Source organism: Loxodonta africana, chromosome 4 (assembly GCF_030014295.1).
Source record: "Loxodonta africana isolate mLoxAfr1 chromosome 4, mLoxAfr1.hap2, whole genome shotgun sequence".
NCBI classification, from domain to species: domain Eukaryota; kingdom Metazoa; phylum Chordata; class Mammalia; order Proboscidea; family Elephantidae; genus Loxodonta; species Loxodonta africana.
In genome coordinates, this window is record NC_087345.1 from 57,996,226 (window position 1) to 58,021,371 (window position 25,146).

The 25,146-nt window shown below is 40.8% G+C and overlaps 1 protein-coding gene across 1 annotated transcript in view; it reads left to right on the forward strand.

The window, feature by feature from the left end:
* The window catches only part of E2F7 (E2F transcription factor 7), a 43,081-nt gene that overhangs the window by 14,134 nt on the left and 3,801 nt on the right, over positions 1-25,146 (forward strand). The window contains exons 5-12 of the mRNA XM_064283789.1: positions 3,855-4,145; positions 5,433-5,591; positions 7,512-7,646; positions 12,726-12,911; positions 13,448-13,520; positions 15,184-15,688; positions 17,280-17,535; positions 24,010-24,431. Of these exons, the coding sequence (XP_064139859.1) occupies positions 3,855-4,145; positions 5,433-5,591; positions 7,512-7,646; positions 12,726-12,911; positions 13,448-13,520; positions 15,184-15,688; positions 17,280-17,535; positions 24,010-24,431 (2,027 nt within the window). The remainder of the gene's footprint in view (positions 1-3,854; positions 4,146-5,432; positions 5,592-7,511; positions 7,647-12,725; positions 12,912-13,447; positions 13,521-15,183; positions 15,689-17,279; positions 17,536-24,009; positions 24,432-25,146) is intronic.

A 25,146-nucleotide genomic window follows, 5' to 3' on the forward strand; every position in this document is an offset into this window, starting at 1 on the left:
GCATGGATTGCATTTGGTTTCAGGATGAACACACTGTTGACAATAAGCTGAAATCACAATGGTTTAAAGGTGACTTTGGGTGTGTACTAAAAAATAAGGGGTTTTACATACAGAACCAAAAAGAAAAACCAAACCAAAACTTGTTGTCATCAAGTCAATTCTGTCTTATAGAGACCCTATAGGACAGAGTAGAACTGCCCCATAGGGTTTCCAAGGATGTAAATCTTTACGGAAGCAGACTCCCACATCTTTCTCTCACGGAGTGGCTGGTGAATTTGAACCACGGACCTTTTGGTTAGCAGCCAAGTACTTAACCACTGTGCCACCAGGGCCCCTAGAAGTAAAAAGTCCCTGAAGAAGTCAGCTAAATAGGTTTTGTGCTAGATTATATTTTTCATTTATGTGTTATTTCTGTTTCTTCCCATTGCCCAGAGAGTATACAGCAGTAGATAATTGTCAATCTGAATTATTCAAGCTGATGGCTAAAAAGATTTTAGTTTTCAGAAGCTGAGATGAGGAGGCAGTGGGTTGTGATGAGAAGATTGTGGGCTGAGCTTTGGGCTGGGTTTGAAGCTCAGCTCCCTAGTTTATGGGCTGTGAGAGCTTGAAAAAGTTAGCCTTTTCTCATCTATGAGATATGGACTGTAGCACCAGCCTTGCAGAGACATAGCAAGAGTTGGAGAGAATATCAGTAAAGTGCTTAACTCATTGCCTCGCATGAGGAATTCTTATTCTGTGGAACAGTTTCTACTCAACTCATATGAGATAAATCCCACCCTTGCCCTTCCAAAGCTACCCTGTTAACCTCTATAGCCAGGAAGGGAAACTAGGGTGCTGGATTTGGGGAGCGATTTTGGAATCCAGAAGTAAAATACAGTATTCTAAGCCCAGGGCCAATGAAACAAGTGGGGGATGTGAGCCAGTTAAAGAACAGGGTCCTGAAACTGGTCTTACAGTGAATATTGTTGTCATTGTGTGCTGTCAAGTCGATTCCAACTCACAGTGACCCTGTAGGATGGAGTAAAACTGCCCCATAGGCTTTCTTAGGCTGTAAAACTTTACCAGAGCAGATCGCCAGGTCTTTTCTCCTGCAGAGCAGCTGGTGGGTTCAAACTGCCGACCTTTCGGTTAGTAGCCAAGCACATAACCATTGTGCTTCCAAGGCTCCTTTACAATGGATGAGGGTAAAACGATAGATCATCCAGTGCCTTCTCAATGGGATTCTGTCTTCTCATTGGGGTTCATGAAGCCAACTTCCTCCACATACGCAACTTCCATCAACAGGCCTTACACTGAGGTCAATGCAGAAGGCAAACAATGACGGTTGGAAGGCTATGTTACAGGTCCAGGGAGGACAGAAAAGTGGAACACTACTATGGGTTGCAGAGGATACTGCCAATCCCCATGTCACGGCTGCCAGGAGCATAACTCCAAAAGTTTTTACAGCAGCTTCCCGTTGCCTCTTAATCACCCAGACCTGCCAAACACACGTGCCATCTCATGGCAGGGTCTCTTCCTGGAAGCTGTTTCAGAGGTATCCCTCTTGGAGTTAAACCTAAATTCACTGCTACATCTCAGGTTACAAGGTGTAAGATCATATTTTAACCAAGGATGTGCAGAGCATTGGGACTGCATTGTTTCCTGGATTCTGATGCCATGGAAGTTTGAAATTGACGTTATAGGGGAGAAGTTAAAGAACAGTATGACTTTGGCAAATGGAAAATAACAGCCTAGGAAACTGTTTTATTGGGCTGAGAGAGCTTCTTGATAAGCTCCACCAGAGACTATGGGAAGCATGGTAACAACTGGTAAATCCTTGGTGGCGTAACTAATGCCATGACTAGGATTAATAGGATTGCCTTGGTACAAAAGAAAAAGATGGCTGAATGCTAGAGAAAACCTTCCTGATAGGAAGTCCCCAGAGGAACTTAGAGGTCTTGAGACCTGTGAAATGGGACTTTCTAGTGCACCAGCCAATAGACAGTTAAAATCAGTCCGGAGGGAAAAGGCAAATGACTAAGCAGGCAAGCGGCTGCCACATTTGCCTTTGCCAACCTACCTTCTAAACAGTCATTCGGCATATTAAGCAGCACCTTACTCTCCAAGTGGTCAGAGAATCTTTAATTTCCTTCTTGGGATGTTTAGCCACTAGATGGAGACTTAACAGCTCCTAGCTCTATCAAATACATAATAAGAAAATAGGTAGACATGTGGCTGGCCCTGGGGTGTCTCGGTTGCATTCACATGATATTTCTAATGGGAAGGTTTATAGACTGTTACACTCTAAACAAGATAGGTTAATATTTGAAGACAGACAAGAAGTAAGCAGTTCTGGACAAGGGCTGCTGACTGCTCCTGCCAGCACCTTCCAGGAGGCATCTGGCACCAGAGTCTGCACTTCCGAGGGTGAAGAGCCCTCAAGGTCATGAGGCGAAGTGTCCCAATTGACTGTGAATACCTTTTCATGCATGTGATAGGACTTTCTCTCAGCTCCAAAGTTTTCATTGTCATTTGGTCCATTTCTCATGTTAAATCTTTGAAGGTCCAAAAGCTACATTCATTGAGTCTGCCCTGATTATGTTACAGCTCCTGGCAAGTGAGCCAAAAGAAGAGCATTTTTGTAGCTGGGCTGATTTTCTGAGAGATGCCTGGAGGCTTTTGTTATGGATATTTAGATGAGAGCAGAGGAGGCCTGTGGACACCAAAGCCTAAGGGCCTATTGTGCAACAAGATGAGCCACAGATGTGAGATTTTAAAAATCTGTTTCTTCTGTGCCTTCTTAAGCTAGAAGGGATTGCAGGTATCTCCAATGCCAAGCAAAAATATTTACAATGTAATGTACAATAGTATACCCAGTGCTAGTACAATAGGTGTAGATAAAATTAACAGCCATTGGGCACCCTTTACATCTATTATCATGTTTAGTCCTCATCCTTTTATGAGAAAAATATGAAGGCACAGGAATGGGAAAATAACCTGCCCAGGCCCACCCCACTGATGGTCCCCACATTTAACCACTGTATTGTTGGTAAACTTGATGTTAGCTCATAATTCTAGCTGTATAAGGGTGTTGGGAAAATGGGTAAGAACTTGATGAACTTCATAGTCAGCCTGTATGAGTCTGTGCTTCGCTTCAGGCTGTCTGGCAGGATATGGTGAACAGGAGCACAGAGAGAGTTGTCAGTAGCCACGATGAGTGAAGGAGACCCCTGTGTAGCTCCAGCCCTGCTTATGGCTTCCTCCAGCAACCTGAGAAGGGTGCCCATGCTCTTGATTCCTGAGTTTCTAGCTCAAAATAGGAAACAAAATATTTACCATCCTCTTTTCCTTACTGGACCACTCAGAGTTAACAAGGTAGTTTTTTTCACATCCCTCAAACTCCAAGAAATGATATCGTCCAATAATGAGGTATTAGTTTATTGGACACAGTTTATTGTAGAGTCTGCATAACAAGGAATACAAATCAAAGTCAACTACCCAGCATTCATGAAGCATCCGTTAGGAGCACTATTACATGTATTGGTCAGTGCCATCGACTTTGATTTACTGAAATGTTTATGTGGTTTGCCTAACAAGTCTAAAGAAACATTGCTATGCTGTTTATGAAACATAGGTGGAACTATCATCCATTTTTTAGATGGATGTTTTATCCTATATCTTACTGAGTTTTGGATCCCAAGAAGAAGAAAAAATAATTTTTGTTGCTTGCATCCTTACAGGTCAAATTAGCTGAATATCCACACTCGCTGGGCATTGCACTGGATGTCATATAAAGTAGTTTCCAGGCTCTGAAGAAATGTGTACTCAAAAATGTTCATCTGCATGATGTCTATTGGCTTGTGTTTTTCAAACAGGCGTTGAAAGGAGACGCATCTATGACATTGTAAATGTCCTGGAGTCACTGCAGCTGGTCAGCCGGGTGGCCAAAAATCAGTACGGCTGGCATGGACGGCACAGCCTGCCAAAAACCCTGAAGAACCTCCAGAGACTAGGAGAGGAGCAAAAATATGAAGAGCAGATGGCATACCTCCAACAGAAGGAGCTAGACCTGATGGATTATAAATTTGGAGAACGGAAAAAAGATGGCTATCCAGATGCCCAAGACCAACAGTTATTGGATTTCTCTGAACCTGACTATCCCTCTTGTGAGTCCATTATAACCACATGAGTAATGGCAGAGAGTCGGTCTTATCTGAAGAGATCACTGCTAAGATGGGAATTGCCAGATTGACAACCCTGGAGGGAGGTGCCCTCTTATTCACTCTCCTGGAGAAAGGGAGACAGATGGCTCCCCAACTGGGCTGCCCAGTCAACCTCACTTAAAGCCTGTCTAGTGGCAGTTCACTTGATATTTGGTGTTTTTGGACCATAGATCACTAACAGTACTCCTGTTTTAGATTGACAGCCACATGCTGTTTTCTTTTTGTGAGCCTCCGAGTAAAAAATACCTTGAAAGTAATCTTTCAAAAAATGCCATTTAAAAAAAATTATATTTTGGAGTACATTACTTAAAACATTTTACCAAAAAAATGTTGATATAGAGAGACAATCCCTGCTTTCATTTGATGCAGAAATTCTGGGGGCTTGTATCTGCGTTGCCCCTCCTCTCCATCAGCTCATGTTTATCAGGGCTTCCTGCTCTTGTTTCGTCTATTGATTGTATCATTGTTAACCTTCCTCGCTGTTGCTAAGATGATACAGTGCAAGTGTCACTCACCTTTCACTTGCAAATACTGGAAAAGGAAAGAATGGTGGGCCTGGTTTTCATTAGATCCACTGCCTCATGCCTTTTCGTTCCACGCCAAGAGCCAATACTTATCCTAATAACCAAAGGAGGCAGCCATCTGTCAGGGATGGTTTGCCTGCTATCCCCATCTAATCAGTATCTCCTTTTTTACTTATAATTTACCTATTCACCTACTTTGGAAGAGAATTGGAGGAGGTGGACACGTAGTATGTAGGGAATATCCTAGAGACAGTGAAGTAAAAATGGAGTCCTTGCCTTTGAGGGAAGAGTTGACATTCTGAAAGCAATTCCTGGTCCCTGCCCTATCCTTTCATTCTTCTGCATTCATCTTTTCAAAAAGTCACTTCAAGAAGACTGCATCATGGATTCTATTATATGAAGTATGAGTATAAAGCATTAACAAAAAAAAATATATATATATATATTTTTTTTTTTACAGAAATTTAAAATATGCACTTCAGAGTTTCTTCTGCCTACTGCAGAGTAGTTTTATGAGCCACGAGAAAATGAGTCTTATTTCTTTATGGGCCAACTTTTTGTGATGTGTCCAAATAGGCTCCTGCCTATAACAAGGATGGTCTTTCCATCTGCTGGTTTCAAAACTAAATATTTCAAGCTAATTCTAAGTATATTGTTCATGGTGGTAAATTGTATGTTTTGATGCTTTCCTTTATTCCCTTTGTAGCATCTGCAAATAGTAGAAAAGACAAATCTTTGAGGATTATGAGCCAGAAGTTTGTCATGCTGTTCCTCGTATCCAAAACCAAGATTGTTACTCTTGATGTGGCTGCCAAAATACTGATAGAAGAAAGCCAAGATACTCCGGATCATAGTAAATTTAAAAGTAAGAATCCACCTCTGTCCCTTTATCAGCACCGAAAGGGTGGGATTTCATGTGTAGATATTTTCTGCTTGAGATTTTTTTTCCCTTTTTTGTGAAATGCACTTCTTCCTGCATTCATAAAGCTTGTTGGTGTTGTGCTGTTGTTAGTTGCCATCAAGTCGACTCTGACTTATGGCGACTATGTACAACAGAATAAAATGTTGCCCGGTCTTGCATCATCCTCACGATCACCAGCATGTGTGAGTCCCTTGTTGCATTGTTGTGGCTACTGTGTCAGTCCATCTTACCACGGGTCCTGTGACCCTCTTCTTCACCAAACATGACGTCTTCGTCTAGCGATTAATCCTCCCCAGTGATGTCTCCAAAGTCAGACAGTGTTCTGTTGTGATTCATAAGGTTTTCATTGGGTGATTTTTGGAAATAAATCACCAGGCCTTTCTTTAGTCTGTCTTAGCCTGGAAGCTCCACTGAAACCTGTTCACTCTGGGTAACCCTGCTGATATTTGAAATATTGGTGGCCTAGCTTCCAGATCCTAGCAACTAGCAACACACAAGCCACCATAGTATGACAAAATGACAGGTGGTGAGTGGTGTGGGAAAGCTAAGTTAATCACATGCTAAATTCCCATTAAAGTTTGTCAAATGCTTCTCCCTGAGCAGTTATGGTCGATGGTGAGAAAAACGCCTTCCCCACAAACACTAATCAGGAAGGATATGACCTACTTTGCATTTCCCATTAGTATCACTGTATCCAAGAAGGAGTGTCTGAGTTTTCTTTTCCCTTTTTTCTCCACCCCTTGCATACTCTTCTGAAGGGTGGAGATGAAAGTAGTCTACAGGTAAGAACAGGGTATGGTAGGGAGGCGGGACATAGCTCCTAGACAACGGAGAGACTTTCCGAGTACCACACTTAATGCACCCGCTTTTCTGTCAGAGCACAGATACTAAGCCAAATGCCTCCCATTTCTGGTAGCCCTTTCAAGCCCTGGGAAGCCATGAGCTCAACATTCTCTAGCTTTTTCTTTTTCCCGCTGAAAGTCCAGCCACCCTGTGGGGGAAATGGCTAGAAAAAATTTGGCCCTATCAGGACTGGGAAGAATGCTGCATCTAGGGTGACTGCTCAGTGTTTCTGAACGATAATCAAAGCCTCTTTGCTTGATCTTAGCCCTGAAATCAAGGAGGTTTCCTTCCTGTAAATTGATTTCTTCACTAGGAAATATTTTATGGTCATAGTCCTCCCTTTCTGTGTGCTAGCCCCTTGAGTATATGCATTTTCAAGCATCTTTCCCAAAGCCTCTGAAGACTCAGGAATGCTCCCCACCTCTGTTTCCATCACCTCCCCCTCCCCCTCCACTCCCCCCCCCCCGCCACACTGTGGCTGACTTGCTAGAATCCAGGATTTCAGGTGTGGAGCTGCCTGTCTTGCAGTTACACCTGGCGACCTTGAGTCCTAGCCATCCTTCGTGACCAGCAGCGCAGCCTCTTCAGGAAGCTCTGGGGGAATCCCTGTCATTTTCACAGGCGGCTAATGCCATGACTTCCTGCTGGGAAAAACTCAGCCAGCTTCTGACATGCCACATATCAGAATTACATTTACTAAGACTTTAATTACAGCCCATTTCCTTTGCTTAGTGTTTTTGCAATTCCATTGCGCCCTGCATGTCAGCAGGTACCTCTTATGAGAGGTGTGAAGTTGTGGAAATGGAAGGACACACTGACCTTCCCTTAATATCTGTCTTCAAATAAATCAGGTACATAAATCCTGTGCAATTTAACGACTAAGCCATTGGTCTCTTCATCTCACCTCATTGCTTTCTGCTTGACATTTATATGGTGGCCTAGAAGAGTTACCTATCACATAAACTCAAATATACTGGTGCCAGGAACGGTATAACCATAATTGTGCTTTATATCTTCAAGCAAAGGTACGACGCCTCTATGACATAGCCAATGTTCTGACCAGCTTGGCTCTGATAAAGAAAGTGCATGTAACAGAAGAACGAGGCCGTAAACCAGCCTTCAAATGGATCGGGCCTGTGGACTTCAGCACCAATGGTAAGGCAGCGTGCTTGAGACCTGTTTATTTAGGATTCCAAATTCCTTTTTCAGGTTATACATATAGTGCACTGTGACATTGATTTTTTTTTTTTTTTCCTTCATTTCCCGTGTTTTTGTTAGTTGTCATCAGCCCCCAGCTCACGGTGACCCCATACACAATGGGATCAGACCATTATAATCCATAGGGTTTTCACTGGCTGATTTTTTGGAAGTAGATTACCAGGTCTTTCTTTTTAGTCTTCATCTGGAAACTCCGCTGAAACCTGTTCAGCATAACAGCAACATGCAAGCCTTTACTGGCAGGTGGTAGCTGCTCATGAGGTACACTGACTGGGAATCAAATCTGGGTCTCCTGCATGAAGGGCAAGAAATCTACCACTGAACCACCGCTGCCCCTTCATTTCTCAACACCAAACAAAAAAACAAACCAATTCCGACACATAGCAACCCTGTAGGGCAGAGTAGAACTGCCCCAGAGGGTGTCCAAGGCTGTATATCTTTACAGAAGCAGACTGCTACATCTTTCTCCTGTAGAACAGCTGGTGGGTTCGAACTGCTGACCTTTCAGTTAGCAGCTGATCACTTAACCACTGCTCTACCAGGGTTTCTCCACATTTCCTGTAATCCAAGCCAAATGCAAAGTTAGACTACTGACTTCACTCTTGGAACAATAAGCATTAACCTACAAACTGCATATGCTGGTCAACTCACACAGAGTGGGTCCAGGAGGCAGGAGAGATACTGAGAGCTTCTCCCTTGGGAGTTTCTGCAATTATTAAATTGTAGTTCTTTAGAAGTTTGTATTTTGCTCCAAAGCTTTTTGCAGGAAGTTTGGAACTGAAGATTAAAAGTGACACTTCTTTTGAAACTCTGGTTGTTTCTACATTAGCAGAATAAAACATGCAGATAATGTAGAAATTATATCAATTACTATCACAAAACTAATATGTGTAAAATTACATCTGAATATAATGTGGAAGTAATACCTTTTTTGTAATTTATTTAAAAGGTTACAAATGTCATAATTTAACTAAACTGGAATAAGAGGGTATTATCGTCTACTTATTGCAGAGCTAATATCTGAGCAATCAGGAACTAGATCCTACCACACCAGCTACTTTGTATGTAGCTGGGCTGCCTAGGAAAAAAGCAATTAAAGTAATTTTAAATTACCCTTACAATTTTGGTGCTAGTGGTATAAATGTGTGCCACTTATCCCAAGATTATAAAATACATAGCTTTCTGTCTCTCTTGTCACACATTATTCACTTCGGATTGGATGAAACCACTTAGAATTTAAGTATAAATAATTCCACCCAGCAAGTACTTACTGAGTATGGACTGTGCACCAATTATTATGCTAAATGCTATGAGAGATTTAAAAACATGTATGACACTGTCCCTGCCTACATGAAATATACAACTTTGCCGTTTCCTTTGCTTTCTCATATTCTTTTCACCTGTCAAGCCTGTCTTCTCCTTGGCTTCTTCTCCACAGAAAAATACTCAACCTTCAAGACCTGGCTCAAATGTCTATTCCTCCATGAAGTTTTCCCTGATTACCCAAAGAATGACTCATCTGAGCTACTGCAATTCAGTATTGTACTTGGTGATGTTGATGTTATGGCACTGCCCTCGTCTACGTATTTGAGCCTGGAGACCTTATCCATCTTTGATTACCCGGCTCAGTGCCTTCCTCATATTAGTTGATGATATTCTATCGAAGGTGGAAAATTAGCACACATTTGAAAATTATAGAGCAATTAAGAGCTAGACCAGGGTAGTACACTCTGTCGGAATTCAGCGAGAATACAAGTTGAGTTCTGATGGGCTTTGGGTTTTGGAGGGATGGAGAGCCTTCTAATTGAAGGAACGACATAAGTAAGAACAAGTTTGGTTTGTTGCGGAGACCAGCCACCCTGATTAAAGTGGAACAGATAGGATAGAAAATACTGACATATCAGATTTGGTTTGTTAGGACCACATTTGGAAAGCCTAAAAACCTAAGCCAAGAAATTTGGACTAGATGTAATAGGCAGAAGAGAACAAAGACTTAGGTGATGGTACCACTGAAGAAAATAAGATCGCTGGGGAGGTGAGCTGGTGTTATAAGGCTGAGGAGTTCATGTACTTGCACGACCAGTGGGACAGCAACTGGGAGAACTCTGTGCACTGTCGAGGCAAGAGGACTTGGAGCCAGGCCGGTGTATCTCAAAGTGGACCACCTGCATCATAATGTCTGGAATACTTGGTTCCAGATCCCATCGTAGGGCAACTGAACCAGAGTCTCTTAGGGAAAAGAAGACAGAAATCTGAATTTTTAACAAGTTTCTGATATTCTTATGCACACTAAAGTTTAACCTCTTAATTTGTTTATAAAAAAAAAAATTAAATAGAAATTCTAAGGTGTGTGCCCCTACTCTAAACCACCATGGAGTTACCATTTCCAGTGCGCATTCCTTTTTGCAGGGCCCAGGTTTCCATCCGGTATCATTTTCTTCTGCATGTTGAGCTTTCTTTAACATTTCCGCTAGCGTAGGTCTGCCAACAATGAATTCTTTCAGTTTTGTATATCTGAAAGCATCTTTATTTTGACTTTATTTTTGAAAGATATTTTCACTGGACAAAGGATTCTAGATCGGCAGAGTGTTTTTTTTTTGGTTTTCATTTTTCAGTACTTTAAAGGAGTTGTTCCACTGTCTTCTAACTTGCATTTTTTCATATAGGAAATCTACTGTAATCCTATTCTGTTTTTTGCTTTTTTATTCTCTGGTTGCTTTTAAGATTTTCTTGTTATGGCTGGTTTTAAGCATTTTGATTGTGATGGCATTGATGTAGCTCATGTTTCTTGTACTTGGGTTTGCTGAGCTTCTTGGATCTGTGGGTTTAACTTTTTTCATCAAATGTGGTTAATTTTTGGCCATTACTTTTTTTTTTTTTTTCTGTTTTCTCCTCTCTCCTGTACTCAGGAGCTCCAATGACGTGTATATTTGGCTGCTTTAAGTTGTCCCACATTTCACTAATGCTTTGTTCATTTCTTTTGGTCTTTTTTCTCTCCGATTCATTTTGGATAGTTGCTATTGCTATATCTTCAAGTTCACTATTCCTCTGCGCTTGATACTTACTATTATTAGTATTTAGTATTACTGTCTGCCATTAGCAGTTTTCATCTTAGATGTTGTAGCTTTTATCTGTACAAGTTCAATTTGGGCCTTTATGTTTTCCATGTCTCTACATTATATGTTCATTCATTCCTCTAGTTTCTTGAACATATGGAATACAATTATAACAACTCATTTAATGTTCTTGTCTACTAATTCTGTCATTTCTGGGTCAGTTTCAATTGATTTTTATCCTCATTGTGGGTTGTATTTTTCTTCTTCTTTGTGTACCTAGTAATTTTTAATTGTCTCTTAGATGTTGAGAGTTATACATCATTAGCGCCTGGATATTTCTGTATCCCTAAAGATGTTGTTGAGCTTTGTTCTAGGAAGCAGTGAAGTTACTTGGAAACATTGATCCTTTCGGGTTTTGCTTTTAAGCTTTGGGAGGCAGGCCCTAGTGGCATTTAGTGTAGGGCGCATCTTCCCCACTACTGAGGCAACAACACCCTTTTTAGTACTGTAACGAATGCCCCCTCAATTACGAGGTTTATCCACTCTGGCTGTTGGGAACAGGCACTGTTCCTAGCCTTGTATGAGCTGAGAAGACTGTTTCCTCTAATCCCTCTGAGTGAGTCTTCACCTGGTCTGTTAGTTTCCTCACATATGTCAGTACTCCACTGAGTACTCAAGGGGACCCTATGCAGATCTACAGCATGCTCTTTGCACGGCTCTCTCCTCTCCAGTACTCTCCTGTCAACTCTAGCTCTATCTCCTCAACTTAGGGAGACCTCTGGGCTTTGCCTAGGTCCACACACACACATCCCAACCTGGAAACATTCTCCAGGCAGTAAGCTGGGACAATCATAGAGCTCACTTCACTTGATTCCTGTCTCAGGCATCACTGTCCTTCACTGCTTGATGTCCAGTGTCTTGAGAGCTGTTGCTTTATATATTTTGTCAACTTTTCTGTTTGTTTCAGGAAGGAGGGTAAATATGATCCCTTTTACTATCTAGACCCATTTTTTTTTAAATCTGTAATTTCTGGTTTTCTATAAGTAACATTTATTAGGCTTTTGCTATAAGAAAAAGAAAATTAAAAGTGATTGCCTTTTTAATTTTTAAATTTAAAAATTATGCTTTTTACATTAATGTGAAAGTTACGTTAACATGAAAGTATGTGTTTTAGAAAATGTACGTGTAAGTGGGCCTTTCAGTTTATTAAATCAGCCTTAAATTTAAAATGTGCATGCTTTGAGCTTATTTTTTTTAATAGCACAAATGGACCGGGCAGCAGTACCAGTCTGGGCACCAGGGTCAGCTGCCTGACTCTATAGGTGGGGTCCTGTTTTGACTTCACAGACTCCCTTAAGCATAAAATATGCCTCCAAGGCCCAATCTTCTGTTATCCTCACTCTTCTCCAGCACTTCAACCATGAGATTTCTGCTGACCTTATTTCTTTGGTAACTTAGTAACTGAGCCTCCTCTGTATGAGAGAGAAATAATAAAATGTAATAAAAGATATAGAGATTCTTAACATTCTTTGCCCTAGAGCTGTGGCATAAGAGGCTGATCACCACGAATCTTGAAAGTGAATCTCAAAATACACATGTAGGGTCAGCATGGTTGGATTTTCCTTTGATCCTCTGTGCCCAAACAGAGCATCTAAAATGTCAGGTCCATTCTAATTTGGGTTGAAGAACATCTTGCTCTACTTTTGTTGTAGTGCAGATAATTTTAGAATATGTATCTATATGGAGTCAATCTCACTCTATGGTCATTCACTAACTTTAAAAAAAAAAAGAGTGCATCTAAAGAAATTGGGGTTTGAGACAAGGCTCATAAAATTCCTTAGTTTTTGATTTATGGAGTGGCTCCCTAACAATTACAAGCTCAAAGCCATTTCTTAAAAAGGCTAATATTATACTGAATTATAGCTATATAATAACACTACCAATTCTCTCATTTATGTAGGTGAAGAACTAGTGGATGTTTCTGCATCTGTCTTACCAGACTTGAAAAGAGAAACATATGGCCACATTCAAGTTTGTGCAAAACAGAGGCTGGCTCGACATAGCTCCTTTAACACAGTTCAGGCTTCTGACAGGATCAAGAGGAAAGTGAACTCAGAACCCAGCAGCCCTTACAGAGAAGGACAAGGTATCTGCCCTTGCTGAACCCATAGGATCTATCCGTCACAATATAACTGTAGTCTACCCACGTGCTGGCATTTTAAAATGAGCTGACTTTCTAGGTCCTATCTGTTGTTTCCAGGAGTCTACTTTTCACTTATCTGAAGTGAAACAATTATTGGGGGCAGAAGAAATGCCGAGTTTACAGTGTAGGAACATGGCCCCGTGCCCAAAATTGATCCTGGTCAGCCTTGCGGATCAGTAGGTCCACCATGGTTGACCAGAAATTCATCCAACTTACAAAGCAACATTTCTTTTCTTTTTCTTCCTTTCTTTTTCTTCCTTTCTTTTTCTTTTATGTGTACGTGTGCTTACTAATTCTTGATGAGACTGAATTCACCATGAACAGTGAGTAGCTTCTTAAAATTTCTGTCTTGGAATCAAAAGCAGAACAGGATTTGAGATAGGCTTATAATCCCTGAGCTGTGAATAATGAATTCTGCTGTATATAATTGGTGTATATAAGTCTCTTGCTATTTGTTCAACCTCCATTTTCCCTTTCAGGATCAGGTGGCTACTCCTTAGAAATTGGAAGTCTGGCAGCTGTCTACAAACAGCAAATAGAAGAAAATTCACAGTAAGTAGTCTGTAAATCTCAGAGTGTATTGTTTTCTGTTTCCAGTGTTAACTTTGACTAAATGGAATTGCCTTTCAGCAAAACAGGAAGTTTAGTAGTCTTGATAATGCATCAGTCATTTGTTTATTAAGATTTTTGTAAGTTTTCCCTGTGTGCCAGCAAGATGCATAAGTAGCCTCAGAGTCACAAAAAGTGAAAAATCTGTGTCCTAAGGCGTGACAGCTTATAGGGAAAGAAAACAAAAAGATAAATACATGGGAAAAAGGCACTTCACTAGTAACATGGCACTGAGAAATGACGCAAGATAGTCCCGTGAATCACTTTGTCATTATCGTGTCTGACTTTGCTTACTAAACACCAGGCACTGTTCCAAGGGTTTTATGTGTATTAACTCATCTAGTTATAACAATAATCCTTTGAGTTTGGTGCTATTATCTTCATTTTACAGAGAGGAAGCTAAAAGGCAGGAGGTTAAATAATTTAGCGAAAGTCAATGATAGAGCTGGATTCAAATCAAGGCCGTCTGACTAAGAACATAGGCTTTGCCCTCACATGGACTTGGGCTGGAGGCCCAGATTCACCACTTTATAACTGGATGGTCTTAGGCAAGTTGCCTAAGTCCTGTTCTTTGGTTTTCCTCACTAGTAAATGGGGAAGAAATGAGAGTAACTATAATTGTAATACCTGTACCCATTGCCATCAAGTCAATTCCAACTCATAGCAACCCTACAGGACAGAATAGAACTGCTCACAGGGTTTCCAAGGCTGTAGTCTTCACGGAAGCAGATCGCTACATTTTTCTCCTACAGAGTGGCTGGTATATTCGAACCACTGGCCTTTCCCATAGCAGCCAAGCTCTTAACCATCACACCACCAGTATAAAATTAAGAATATTACACTAATAACAGAGAAATAGATGCCATGGAGTTGGCTCCAACTCATGGCAACCTTCTGTATGACAGAACAAAACTTTTCCCAGTCCTACGTCATCCTCACAGTCCCCAACATCTTCAAGTCCATCATTATAGCTGTTGTGCCAGTTCATCTCACCAAGGGTCTACCTTGCTGGCCCTCTTATTTGACCATATATGATATCCTCCTCCTGCAACTGACCCGTCCCAATAACATGTCCAAAGCAAGTGAGTCAGACAGCGTTTTGTGGTGATCCATAACGTTTTCAGCAGCAGATTCGTAGACCTTTCTTCCTAGTCTGTCTTAGTCTAAAATCTCCCCTGAAGCCTGTCCACCATGGCTGACCCTGCTGGTACTTGTACCAGTGGCGTAGCTTCCAACATCATAGCAACACACAGCCACCACAGTACCACAAACTGACAGATGAGTGGTGGCCACTAATAATAACAGTGTCTAAATGCCCAATGAGGAGTTAGTGCTCCACAGTTTATAACTAGCCAGTATTAGCTCTAAGCTGGGATCCCCCAAAAGCTCTTCCCACCCAGCCGTAAAAATCCATCCAGGTTATACCTGGCCGTGTGCATCTGGGATTAGCTAATATGGACTTCGGAGAGTTCCTTTTAAGACTAGCCTGAGCAGTATTATCTCACTCCTGATTTGCTATGGTTCTCTTTAGAAAAGCAAAGATTCAGGACTGGTAGAATGTGATAACTTCTACCAGTGGTACTCATTATTTTTCTTCATATTACAGGAGCAAAGCCTTTGCCAGTAAGAGAGTGGTGCCTTCATCAAGCAGCTTGGACCCTAATCTTCCCTTCCCTGTCCTTCCCGTTGACTCAGAATATTCTGCTAGTCCTTTAGCCCAACAAGTATTTTCTGTTCCTCAGACAGACGGGCAGGCATTCTCCACACAGAATGGTCTGAATGGACAAGTAGGTATCTCACTCACTCCTGCAACCTCTGACATGGAGACCTTGAAACCAGCTGTGCTTGCCGGTCAGCCCTTGGTGTACGTGCCCTCCACTTCACTATTCATGCTGTATGGGAGCCTTCAGGAGGGCCCACCCCCAGGGTCAGGCTCAGAGAGGGAGAGCAGGAGCACAGAAGTCCCAGCAGCAGCAGCAGAGCTGTCATCTGTTCCTTCAGCTCAGAAGCGTGTCAGTGAGGAGGGGGAGCCTCAGGAGGAGGAAGAGCCGGCCACTAAAAGACAGAGTATGGAATACGAAGACGGCCCCCTATCCCTTGTCATGCCCAAGGTAAGGGAGTGCAGGTGGACGTGTCTCGTGACCTCCTATTAACCCAGAAGCATCTTCCCAATAAAGCCACACAGATATAATAAGCTACCAAGTCTGCAATATGGGAATATCCACATGTCGCTTGTATACTTAAGCACTGGACTGGTTTTCCAAAAAAACCTTGCCGAAATAGTACTGTGAGTAAATGATTTTTATAAAAGTTACACTTTGTATAAAGTGCTGAAAAGTATAAGGAAGAAAGAAAACCCATAGTCCAATCACACAGAAGCAATCACTGTTAACCATGTTTGTGTATTTCTATACCTCTTTTTTTTTTTTTTTTTTTAATACATGCTGGGATCCCTGAAGTAATCATTTTAATCCAGGATGTAGCTGAGTTCCAGATTCAGGGATTTGGGTACTGTCCGGCTTTCACTGCCTTTGCTTGGTCAGTTCTCGTCACTGCTCAGTGGTCCTGTTTCCTTAGCTGCAAAATGAGCAGAACAAAAGCCTGAGCTGTCCAGTCTCCTGCTTAGTAGTCATTCAGAGGTTAATGAGATATGACCTGTAAAACTCTCAGAAAGCAGAAGCACTGTCATTACAGCAGTCTGTAGTGGGTCAGCCAGGCGCACTTCATGGAAATCATTCCATTAATTAAGAACCTTTCTCGTCTACTCTTCTCGCTTGCCAGAGTGAATTTTTCTAATTTTGTATGTAGCCTGGGGTTGCAGAATAGAAGTGAAAGACAGACTGGTATATATACCTTAGACAACCAACCCAGGTTTGGGCCAGCCCTGCAGTTCTGTGTTGTTGTGTGCCATCAAGTCAATTCCAACTGGTAACGACCCAGTAAGGACAGAGTGCAACATCCCCATAGGGTTTCCTAGGCTGTAATCTTTACAGGAGCAGATCACCATGTCTTTTCTCCTGTGGCGCACTGGGTGGTTTCAAACTGCTGTCCTTTCAGTAAGCAGACAAGTGCTTTAACCGTTGTGCCACCAGTTCTGTAAGGCCCCTAAAAGACTGTGGCACCAACACCCTTTATGAATTATCAGTTCAAAATTTACTTCACAATCTTCCTACTTATATAAAATGTCTACAATAGGCAAATGTATATAGACCAAGGTCTATTAGTGCTTACCAGAGGTGAGAGGGGGAGAGAAAAGAGGAGTCATTGCTTGAGCAGCTCTGAGCTTCTGTTGAGGGTGATAGAAAAATTTGGAAACAGATAGAAATGATGGTTACACAACATGATGAACATAATTAATGACACTGAATTGTACACATAAAAAATGTTGAAATATATTTTTTATATATTCACCACAATTTATAAAACTGTGTTTCACCATCTAAACACCATAGGCAGTGTTCCATTATTAAAATCCCCATCATTTTATACTTAGGAAACCAAGCCTACAGATTCCCATGTTTTGACATTCATTTTCAGACTAATAAATAACTACTAAAACCACTGATGCACACAAATCGGTGTGGCACACAGCTATGTTTTAACATTTTGTTTATGGTTTAGCTATTTTGGGAAAGCTGTCATTAAGATTGACTGCTGGAGTTTTTACTTGCCTTTCTGGCTGTGGTTTGGTTGTGCTTGTAGAAGCCCCCAGATCTGACAGACATCGCCTCTCCCAAGACTATCAGTAACACAGAATCCATGCCCCTCGAAGACATCCATGTGAATGGCCAACTGCTTGCTGCAAAGGAAGCTTCAGGAAAGGCTATGGCAAACTGCTTCATTTCTCCTGAATGGGGAAATCCTTCAAGAAATACAGAGAATTTAAAGCCTTCAAAAGAAAACGAAAGCACCAAAGAGCCCCCTTTGCTCCAGTATCTTTATGTGCAGTCTCCAGCTGGTAAGTGGTGTCATCTTGTCCCAGGATCCCTGGTGGTAGTTGGATCCTAAATTGGGTTTTTAAATTTTTATCTGTCACCTGACCCAAGTGTTTCATTGACGAGCGGATGCCGATGGCCTCTGAGTCATTTTTCTCTTAGTCCCTGTCTTAGTTATGTACTGCTGCCATAACAGAAACACCACAAGTGGGTGGCTTTAACAAAGAGAAATTTATTCTCTCACAATCTAGTAGTCTATAAATCCAGATTCAGGGCGTCAACTCTAGGGGAAGGCTTTCTCTCTCTGTTCTGGAAGAAGGTCCTTGTCATCAATTTTCCCTTGGTCTAGGGGCTTCTCAGCCAAGGAACCCAGGATCCAAAGGACACACTTTGTTCCAAGTACTGCATTCTTGGTGGTATGAGGTCCCATGCCTCTCTTATATTCCTCAAAAGATTGGTTCAAGACAATCCAATCTTATAAATTGAATCCTGCCTCATTAACATGACTGCCACTAATCCCATCTCTTCAATATCATAGAGAGAGGATTTCTAACACATAGGAAAATCATATCAGATGACAAAATGGTAGACTAGACAGTCACACAATACTGGGAATCATGATGTAGCCAAATTGATAGACATATTTGGGGGGGACACAATTCAATACATAAGAGTCCCTTGTTTTCTCCATCTCTAAAATGAAAGTGAAGGTTGTTGCTCCTGTCACCAACATCAAGCATAATGGGAACATAATTGGACAGTTGATTTTTTTAATGAGTTAAACCTTGATGGTTTATATGGTGAAAAAGTATAACAGATTCAAAAGATGACTCTATTATTATAACTTAGCTGAATCTGACATTGGTTCATTATAACAACATGAACCTATCGGCCATTATCTACAAGGAGCATTCTGATCTCTTGAGAAGCAAGTCTGAGTATATCATTGTGGTCGAGTAAGAGCGCTTGAGGTTTAAAAACCACTTATCTGCGTGAACTACAGCCATCCTCTTTGGTAAAAATAGGGATAATAACAGCACCTGCCTTATTGAGTTCTTTGAAAATTAAACAGAATGATAAATTAAAGCACTTGAAATGTGCCTGGAACTTAGTAAGTACTCAGTAAATTTTAGCTGTTAGTATTTTGAATTAAAGCTAATACTGTAGACACCTAATTTGCAAAATATGCAAAGTATATGTGAATCTACTCTTGTAGACACCGAGTTACAGGATTGATTTTCCTCAATTCCTCATTAAGTACCTTTGCCAGACCAGGTTAGGTGTTTGTTGTTATTCACTTGTCTAAAAAACATTCTTTATCATTTTAGTAAATATTTTTGCATGTTTACTCTAAGCACGATACTCAGTGTTGGTGATACACTGATGAACAAAAAACAGACTCCCCCCTGCCGAATGACAGTTCCAGCCCAGCACAGAAATTTCTAAATTTTTCTGTGCCATGTACCTGTAGGCAATCTGGTGACTCCCTTGGATTCCTCCTCAAAATGTTAAGAAATGCACAGAATTAAGCGCATAGGATTACTAAGGAAGTAAACTATGTTGAAATACAATTATAAAATGATTTTTAAATTCTTTATAGTAATAAAATGATCTGGCAGCAGATCGAATACTATCATTTCAAAAGTGAGAGAATGAATTTAGTGTATTAAGAAATCTGCACTAGCTATAATGTAATATGAATATATCTGTACTTTTTACTAGCAACAAAGTAGTCGATATTTTTGTGAGTTTTTTTTTTTTGCCTGTGATCATAATTGAGGGAAATGCAAAATTTCGGTTACAAGTTATTAAAAATAAAGATGCCATTTATCCCATCCATAGTCACTTTGCTCTTCAATCTTAGTCCAGGGGAACTCACGTTAAGAGCCCATCAATAGTACATTAGTGATCCAACCGAATGTGGAAATTAATATCACACACAAGCAAATTTTGCTGAAGATCATTCAAAAGCAGCTGCAGCAGTATATTGACAAGGAGCTGCCAGAAATTCAGGCTGGATTCAGAAGAGGACATGGAACCAGGGATATCATTGCTGATGGCAGGTGGATCCTGGCTGAAAGCAGAGAATACCAGAAGGATGTTTACCTGTGTTTTATTGCCTATGCAAAGGCATTCAACTGTGTGGATCATAACAAATTATGAATAACATTGCAAAGAATGGGGATTCCAGAACACTTAATTGTGCTCATGAGGAACCTGTACATAGATCAAGAAGCAGTCGTTGGGACAGAACAAGGGGATACTGCATGCTTTAAAGTCAGGAAAGGTGTGTGTCACGGTTGTATCCTTTCACCATACCTATTCAGTCTGTATGCTGAGGAAATAATCCAAAAAGCTGGACTATATGAAGAAGAACGGGGCATCAGGATTGGAGGAAGACTCTTTAACAGCCTGTGTTATACAGATGACACAGCCTTGCTTGCCGAAAGTGAAGAGGACTTGAAGCGCTTACTGATGAAGATCAAAGACCATACCTCAACATAAAGAAAACAAATCCTCACAGCTGGACCAATAAGCAACATCATGGTAAACGAAGAAAAGATTGAAGTTATCAAGGATCTCATTCTACTTGGATCCACGATCAACAGCCATGGAAGCAGCAGTCAAGAAATCAAAAGATGCATTGCATTGGGCAAATCTGCTGCAAAGGACCTCTTTAGAGTGTTGAAAAGCAAAGATGTCACCTTGAATACTAAGGTGCACCTGACCCAAGCCATGGTATTTTTAATTGCATCACATGTATGTGAAAGCTGGATAATGAACAAGGAAGATCAAAGAAGAATTGACACCTTTGAATTGTGGTGTTGGTGAAGAGTATTGACTATATCACAGACTGCCAAAAGAAGGAACAAATCGGTCTTGGAAGAAGTACAACCAGAATGCTTCTTAGAAGCAAGGATGGCAAGACTGCATCTTAAATACTTTGGACATGTTATCAGGAGGGATCAGTCCCTGGAGAAGGACATCATGCTTGGTAAAGTACAGGGTCAACGAGAAAGAGGAAGACCCTCAAGGAGATGGATTGACACAGTGGCTGAAACAATGGGCTCAAGCATAACAACAATTGTGAGGATGGCACAGGACTGGGCAGTGTGTCATTCTGTGGTACACAGGGTCACTATGAGTCAGAACCGGCTAGACAGCACCTAACAACATTTATTGCATTATTCAGAATAGGCAAAAGATGGAAACAACACAAGAGACCATCTACAGATGAATGGATACATAAAATGTGGTATAGCCATGTTGTTGTTGAGTGCCATTGAGTCAGTTCTGACTCATAGCAAACACTGCCTGGTCTTCTTCCATCCTCACAATCGTTGCTGTGTGTGACCCCATTGTTGCTGCCACTGTGTTAGTCATCTCATTGAGGGTCTTCCTCTCTTTTGCTGACCCTCTACTTTACCAAGCATGATGTCCTTCTCCAGAGACTGATCCTTCCTGATAACATGTCCCAAATACATGAGACGAATCCTAGACAACTTCAGTCTTTTCTCCATTTATCATGACATTGCTTATTAGTCCAGTTGAGAGGATTTTTGTTTTATGTTGAGGTGTAATTCATACTGAAAGCTGTAGTCTTTGATCTTCATCAGTTTAGTGCCTCAAGCCATCTTCCCTTTCAGCAAGCAAGGTTGCCGTATCACAGGTTATTAATGAGTCTTCTTCCAGTACTGATGCCACGTTCTTCTTCATGTAGTCTGGCTTCTCGGATTATTTGCTCAGCATATAGGTTGAATAAGTATGGTGAAAGGATTTACACCTTTCCTGACTTTAAACCACACAGTATTCCCTTGTTCTGCCTCTTGGTCTATGTACAGGTTCTATGTGAGCATAATGAAGTGTACTGAAATTCCCATTCTTCACAATCTTATCCATAAATTGTTATGAATATCTTTACATAGTCAATAAAACACAGGTAAATACCTTTCTGGTATTCTCTGCTTTCAACCAAGATCCATCTGGCATCAGCAATGATATTCCGCCTTCCACATCCTCTTCTGAACCTGGTATCGATTTCCAGGAGTTCCCTATCGATGTACTCCTACAACGGTTTTTTAATTGTCTTCAGCAAGATTTTACTTGGGTGTGATATTAATGATGTTGTTTGATAATTTTCACATTCTATTGGATGATCTTTCTTTGTAACGGGCACAAATATGGATCTCTTCCAGTTGGTTGGCCAGGTAACTGTTTTCCAAATTTCTTGGCATAGAGGAGTGAGCAGTTCCAGCGCTGCATCCATTTGTTAAAACATCTCAGTTGGTATTCTGTCAATTTCTGGAGCCTTGTTTTTTGGCAGTGCCTTCAATGCAGCTTGGACTTCTTCCTTCAATACCTTTAGTTCATCATACGGTACCTCCTGAAATGGTTGAATATCAACCAATTACTTTTGGTATAATGACTGTATTCCTTCCATCCGCTTTTGATGCTTCCCGAGTCGATCAGTATTTTGCCCATGGAATCCTTCACAATTGCAACTCAAGACTTGAGTTTTTTGTTTTGTTTTGTCAGTTCTTTAAGCTTGAGAAACGCCAAGTGTGTTCTTCCCTTTTGGTTTTCTAACTCTAAGTCTTTGCACATTTCATCATAATACTTTGTCTTCTTGTTCTGCCCTTTGAAATCTTACTTCAGCTATTTTACTTCATCATTTACCTTTAGCTACTTTATGTTCAATGGCAAGTTTCAGAGTCTCTTCCAACGTCCATTTTGGTCTTTTCTTTCTTTCCTGTCTGAATAACCTTCTGTTTTCTTCATGTATGATGTCCTTGATGTCCTCCCACAGTTTTTCTGGTCTTTGGTCATTAGTGTTCAATATGTCAAATCTATTCTTGAGATGGTCTCTAAATTCAGGCGGGATATACTCAGGGTCATACTCTGGCTCTCGTGGACTTGTTTTAATTTTATTCAGCTTCACCTTGAAGTTCCACATGAGCAATTGATGGTCTGTTCCTCAGTCAGCTCCTCACCTTGTTCTGGCTGACGATATTGAGCTTCTCCGTCATCTCTTTCCACTGATGTAGTCTATTTTATTCCTGTGTATTCCATCCGTTGAGGTCCAGGTCTCTGTTTATGTTGTTGAAAAAGGTATTTGCGATGAATAAGTCGTTAGTCTTGCAAATCGTGTCATGGGATCTCAGGCATTGTTTCTATCACCAAAGCCATATTTTCCAACTACCGATCCTTCTTTGTTTCCAACTTTTGCTTTCTAATCATCCAGTAATTATCAATGCATCTTGATTGCATGTTTGTTCAGTCTCAGAATGCAGAAGTTGGTAAAAATCTTCCTTTTCCTCCTCTTTAGCCTTAGTGGTTGGAACGTCAATTTGAATAATAGTCGTATTAACTGGTCTTCCTTGTAGGTATAAGGATATTATCCTATCACTGATAGCATTGTACTTCAGGATAGATCTTGAAATGTTCTTTTTGATGATGAATGTGATGCCATTCCTCAATTTGTTGTCCTAGCTTAGTAGACCATATGATTGTCTGATTCAAAATGGCCAATACTAGTCCATTTCAACTCAGTAGGGCCTAAGATTGATCCCTGGTGGTTAAGAGCTATGGCTGCTAACCAGAAGATCAGCAGTTCAAATCCACCAGCTGCTCCTTGGAAACCCTATGGTGTAGTTTTACTCTGTCCTGAAGGGTTGCTATGAGTTGGAATTGACTTGACGGCAACAGGTAATACCTAAAATATTGATCTGTATTCGTTCCATTTCATTTTTGATGACTTCCAATTTTCCTAGGTTCATACTTTTTACATTCCATATATGGTATAGCCATACAATGGAATATTCAACCATAAAGAGAAATTAAATCCTAATACATTCTACAACATGGATGAACCTTGAAAACATGTTAAGTGAAATAAATCAGACACAAACCAAAAAAATACGGAAAGATAAATATTGTATGATCTCACTTGTATCCAGAATAGGCAAATGCAGAGAGAAAAGTTTATTAGTGATTACCAAGGGCAGGTGGGAGGGGGAAATGGGAAGGTATTGCTTAAGGGGTACTAAGTTTCTGTTAAAGGTGATGAAAGCATTTGGAAATAGATAGTAATGACGATTGTACAACATGGTGACCATAATTAATGTCACTGACTTGTACACATCAAAGTGATTGAAATGGCAAATGTTTCGTTATATGTATTTCACTACAATAGAAATTTAAAAAAATAGTAAAAAAAAGAAGAAACCCCCCCCCCCCCGCAGGAGACACAGGCATCAATCAAATTATGACAGAGATTAATGTGGAATTGTCACCATGACCAATACTGTGAAGGAGAGGTATGGGGCTAGGAGGGTGTATTTACCCAGGGAGATTTGACATGGTTAGGCAAGGGAGGTTTCATCATTTGTTATTTATTGTGAATTGTTATTTGAAAGTGCCAAGAAGGATGTAAGCTTGAATTGTCTAACGTGATCTTCATGTTGTGGTGATTTTTGCCTCTTTCTGCTTTGTTTCAGGATTAAATGGTTTCAATGTGCTCTTACCTGGCAGTCAGCCCCCTCATGCTGGGGGGCCACCTTCAGGCCAGCTGCCATCCCTCAGTGTTCCTTGCATGGTCTTACCATCTCCGACCCTGGGCCCTTTTCCAGTTCTCTATTCTACCACAGTGCCGGGGCTGGGTTCTTCTGCTCCTAGCATGCTTCCAAACACAGGACCTATAAATTACAGCTTGCCTGGCCTTGGATCAACAGCTCATCTTCTCATTGGCCCTGCAACCATGGTTAATCCAAAGTCATCAACACTCCCCTCCACAGACCCTCCACTTCAGGGTCAGCCCTCACAGAACCTGAGTCCAGAGGTGTCACAGCCCTGCAGCACCATCCAGCCCGAATCACCCATTTACATGGGACATCTGGCACCAGCAGTGAAGTTACAACAGGTGAGCCCTGAACATTCATTTCAGTTTACCACAAGAAGGCTACACTACCCTGTGATGGGGTATACCTGCGTTCAATGAGTTTTAATTTTAGGACAGAGGCTCTAGGTCGGCCTCTACTTGACTTCCATTGTAGACCCAGAGTTACCTGCTTATTTTATAAAGCACCCAGGCAAAAGGCAGGACATCCTGTGCTTTAAAGAAAACACATTTTTTTAATTGTCATTCTGCTTCTTAGAATTTGAGGGGAGCTATGATAATTTTTTTTTTTTTTTTTTTTTTTTGTGATTCAGAATCAATTCAATGGCAAGGGTTATATTTTAGGCATGGTTTATGTGGATTTTTGATGGATGCTGAATACTCAGTACAGTTTCGCTAAGCTTTCATTTTATCTCACCCTAAATTTTTAATCCTACCGCTAAAGTAACAATTGAGAGAAACAAAAGTCTTGAAACTAATTTTTGTATCAGTGATTTCTTAAAATGCAGTGTTTAGAATGGAACAATGAATGTATTAACTCACATAAAACATAAATATATATATATAATCAATATAAACTAATTAGTATTGTATTTGCTTCCCTAAACTCCATTTGTAGTTCAGTCAGTAAGTAGCTGTTGAATTCCTGTTATGAATTAGGCATTCAAAGTGATGACTTTCTCTAAAAAAGAAAAAGAGTTATGGGGTAGCCAAAAATATTTTAGACAAGTTATTTGGA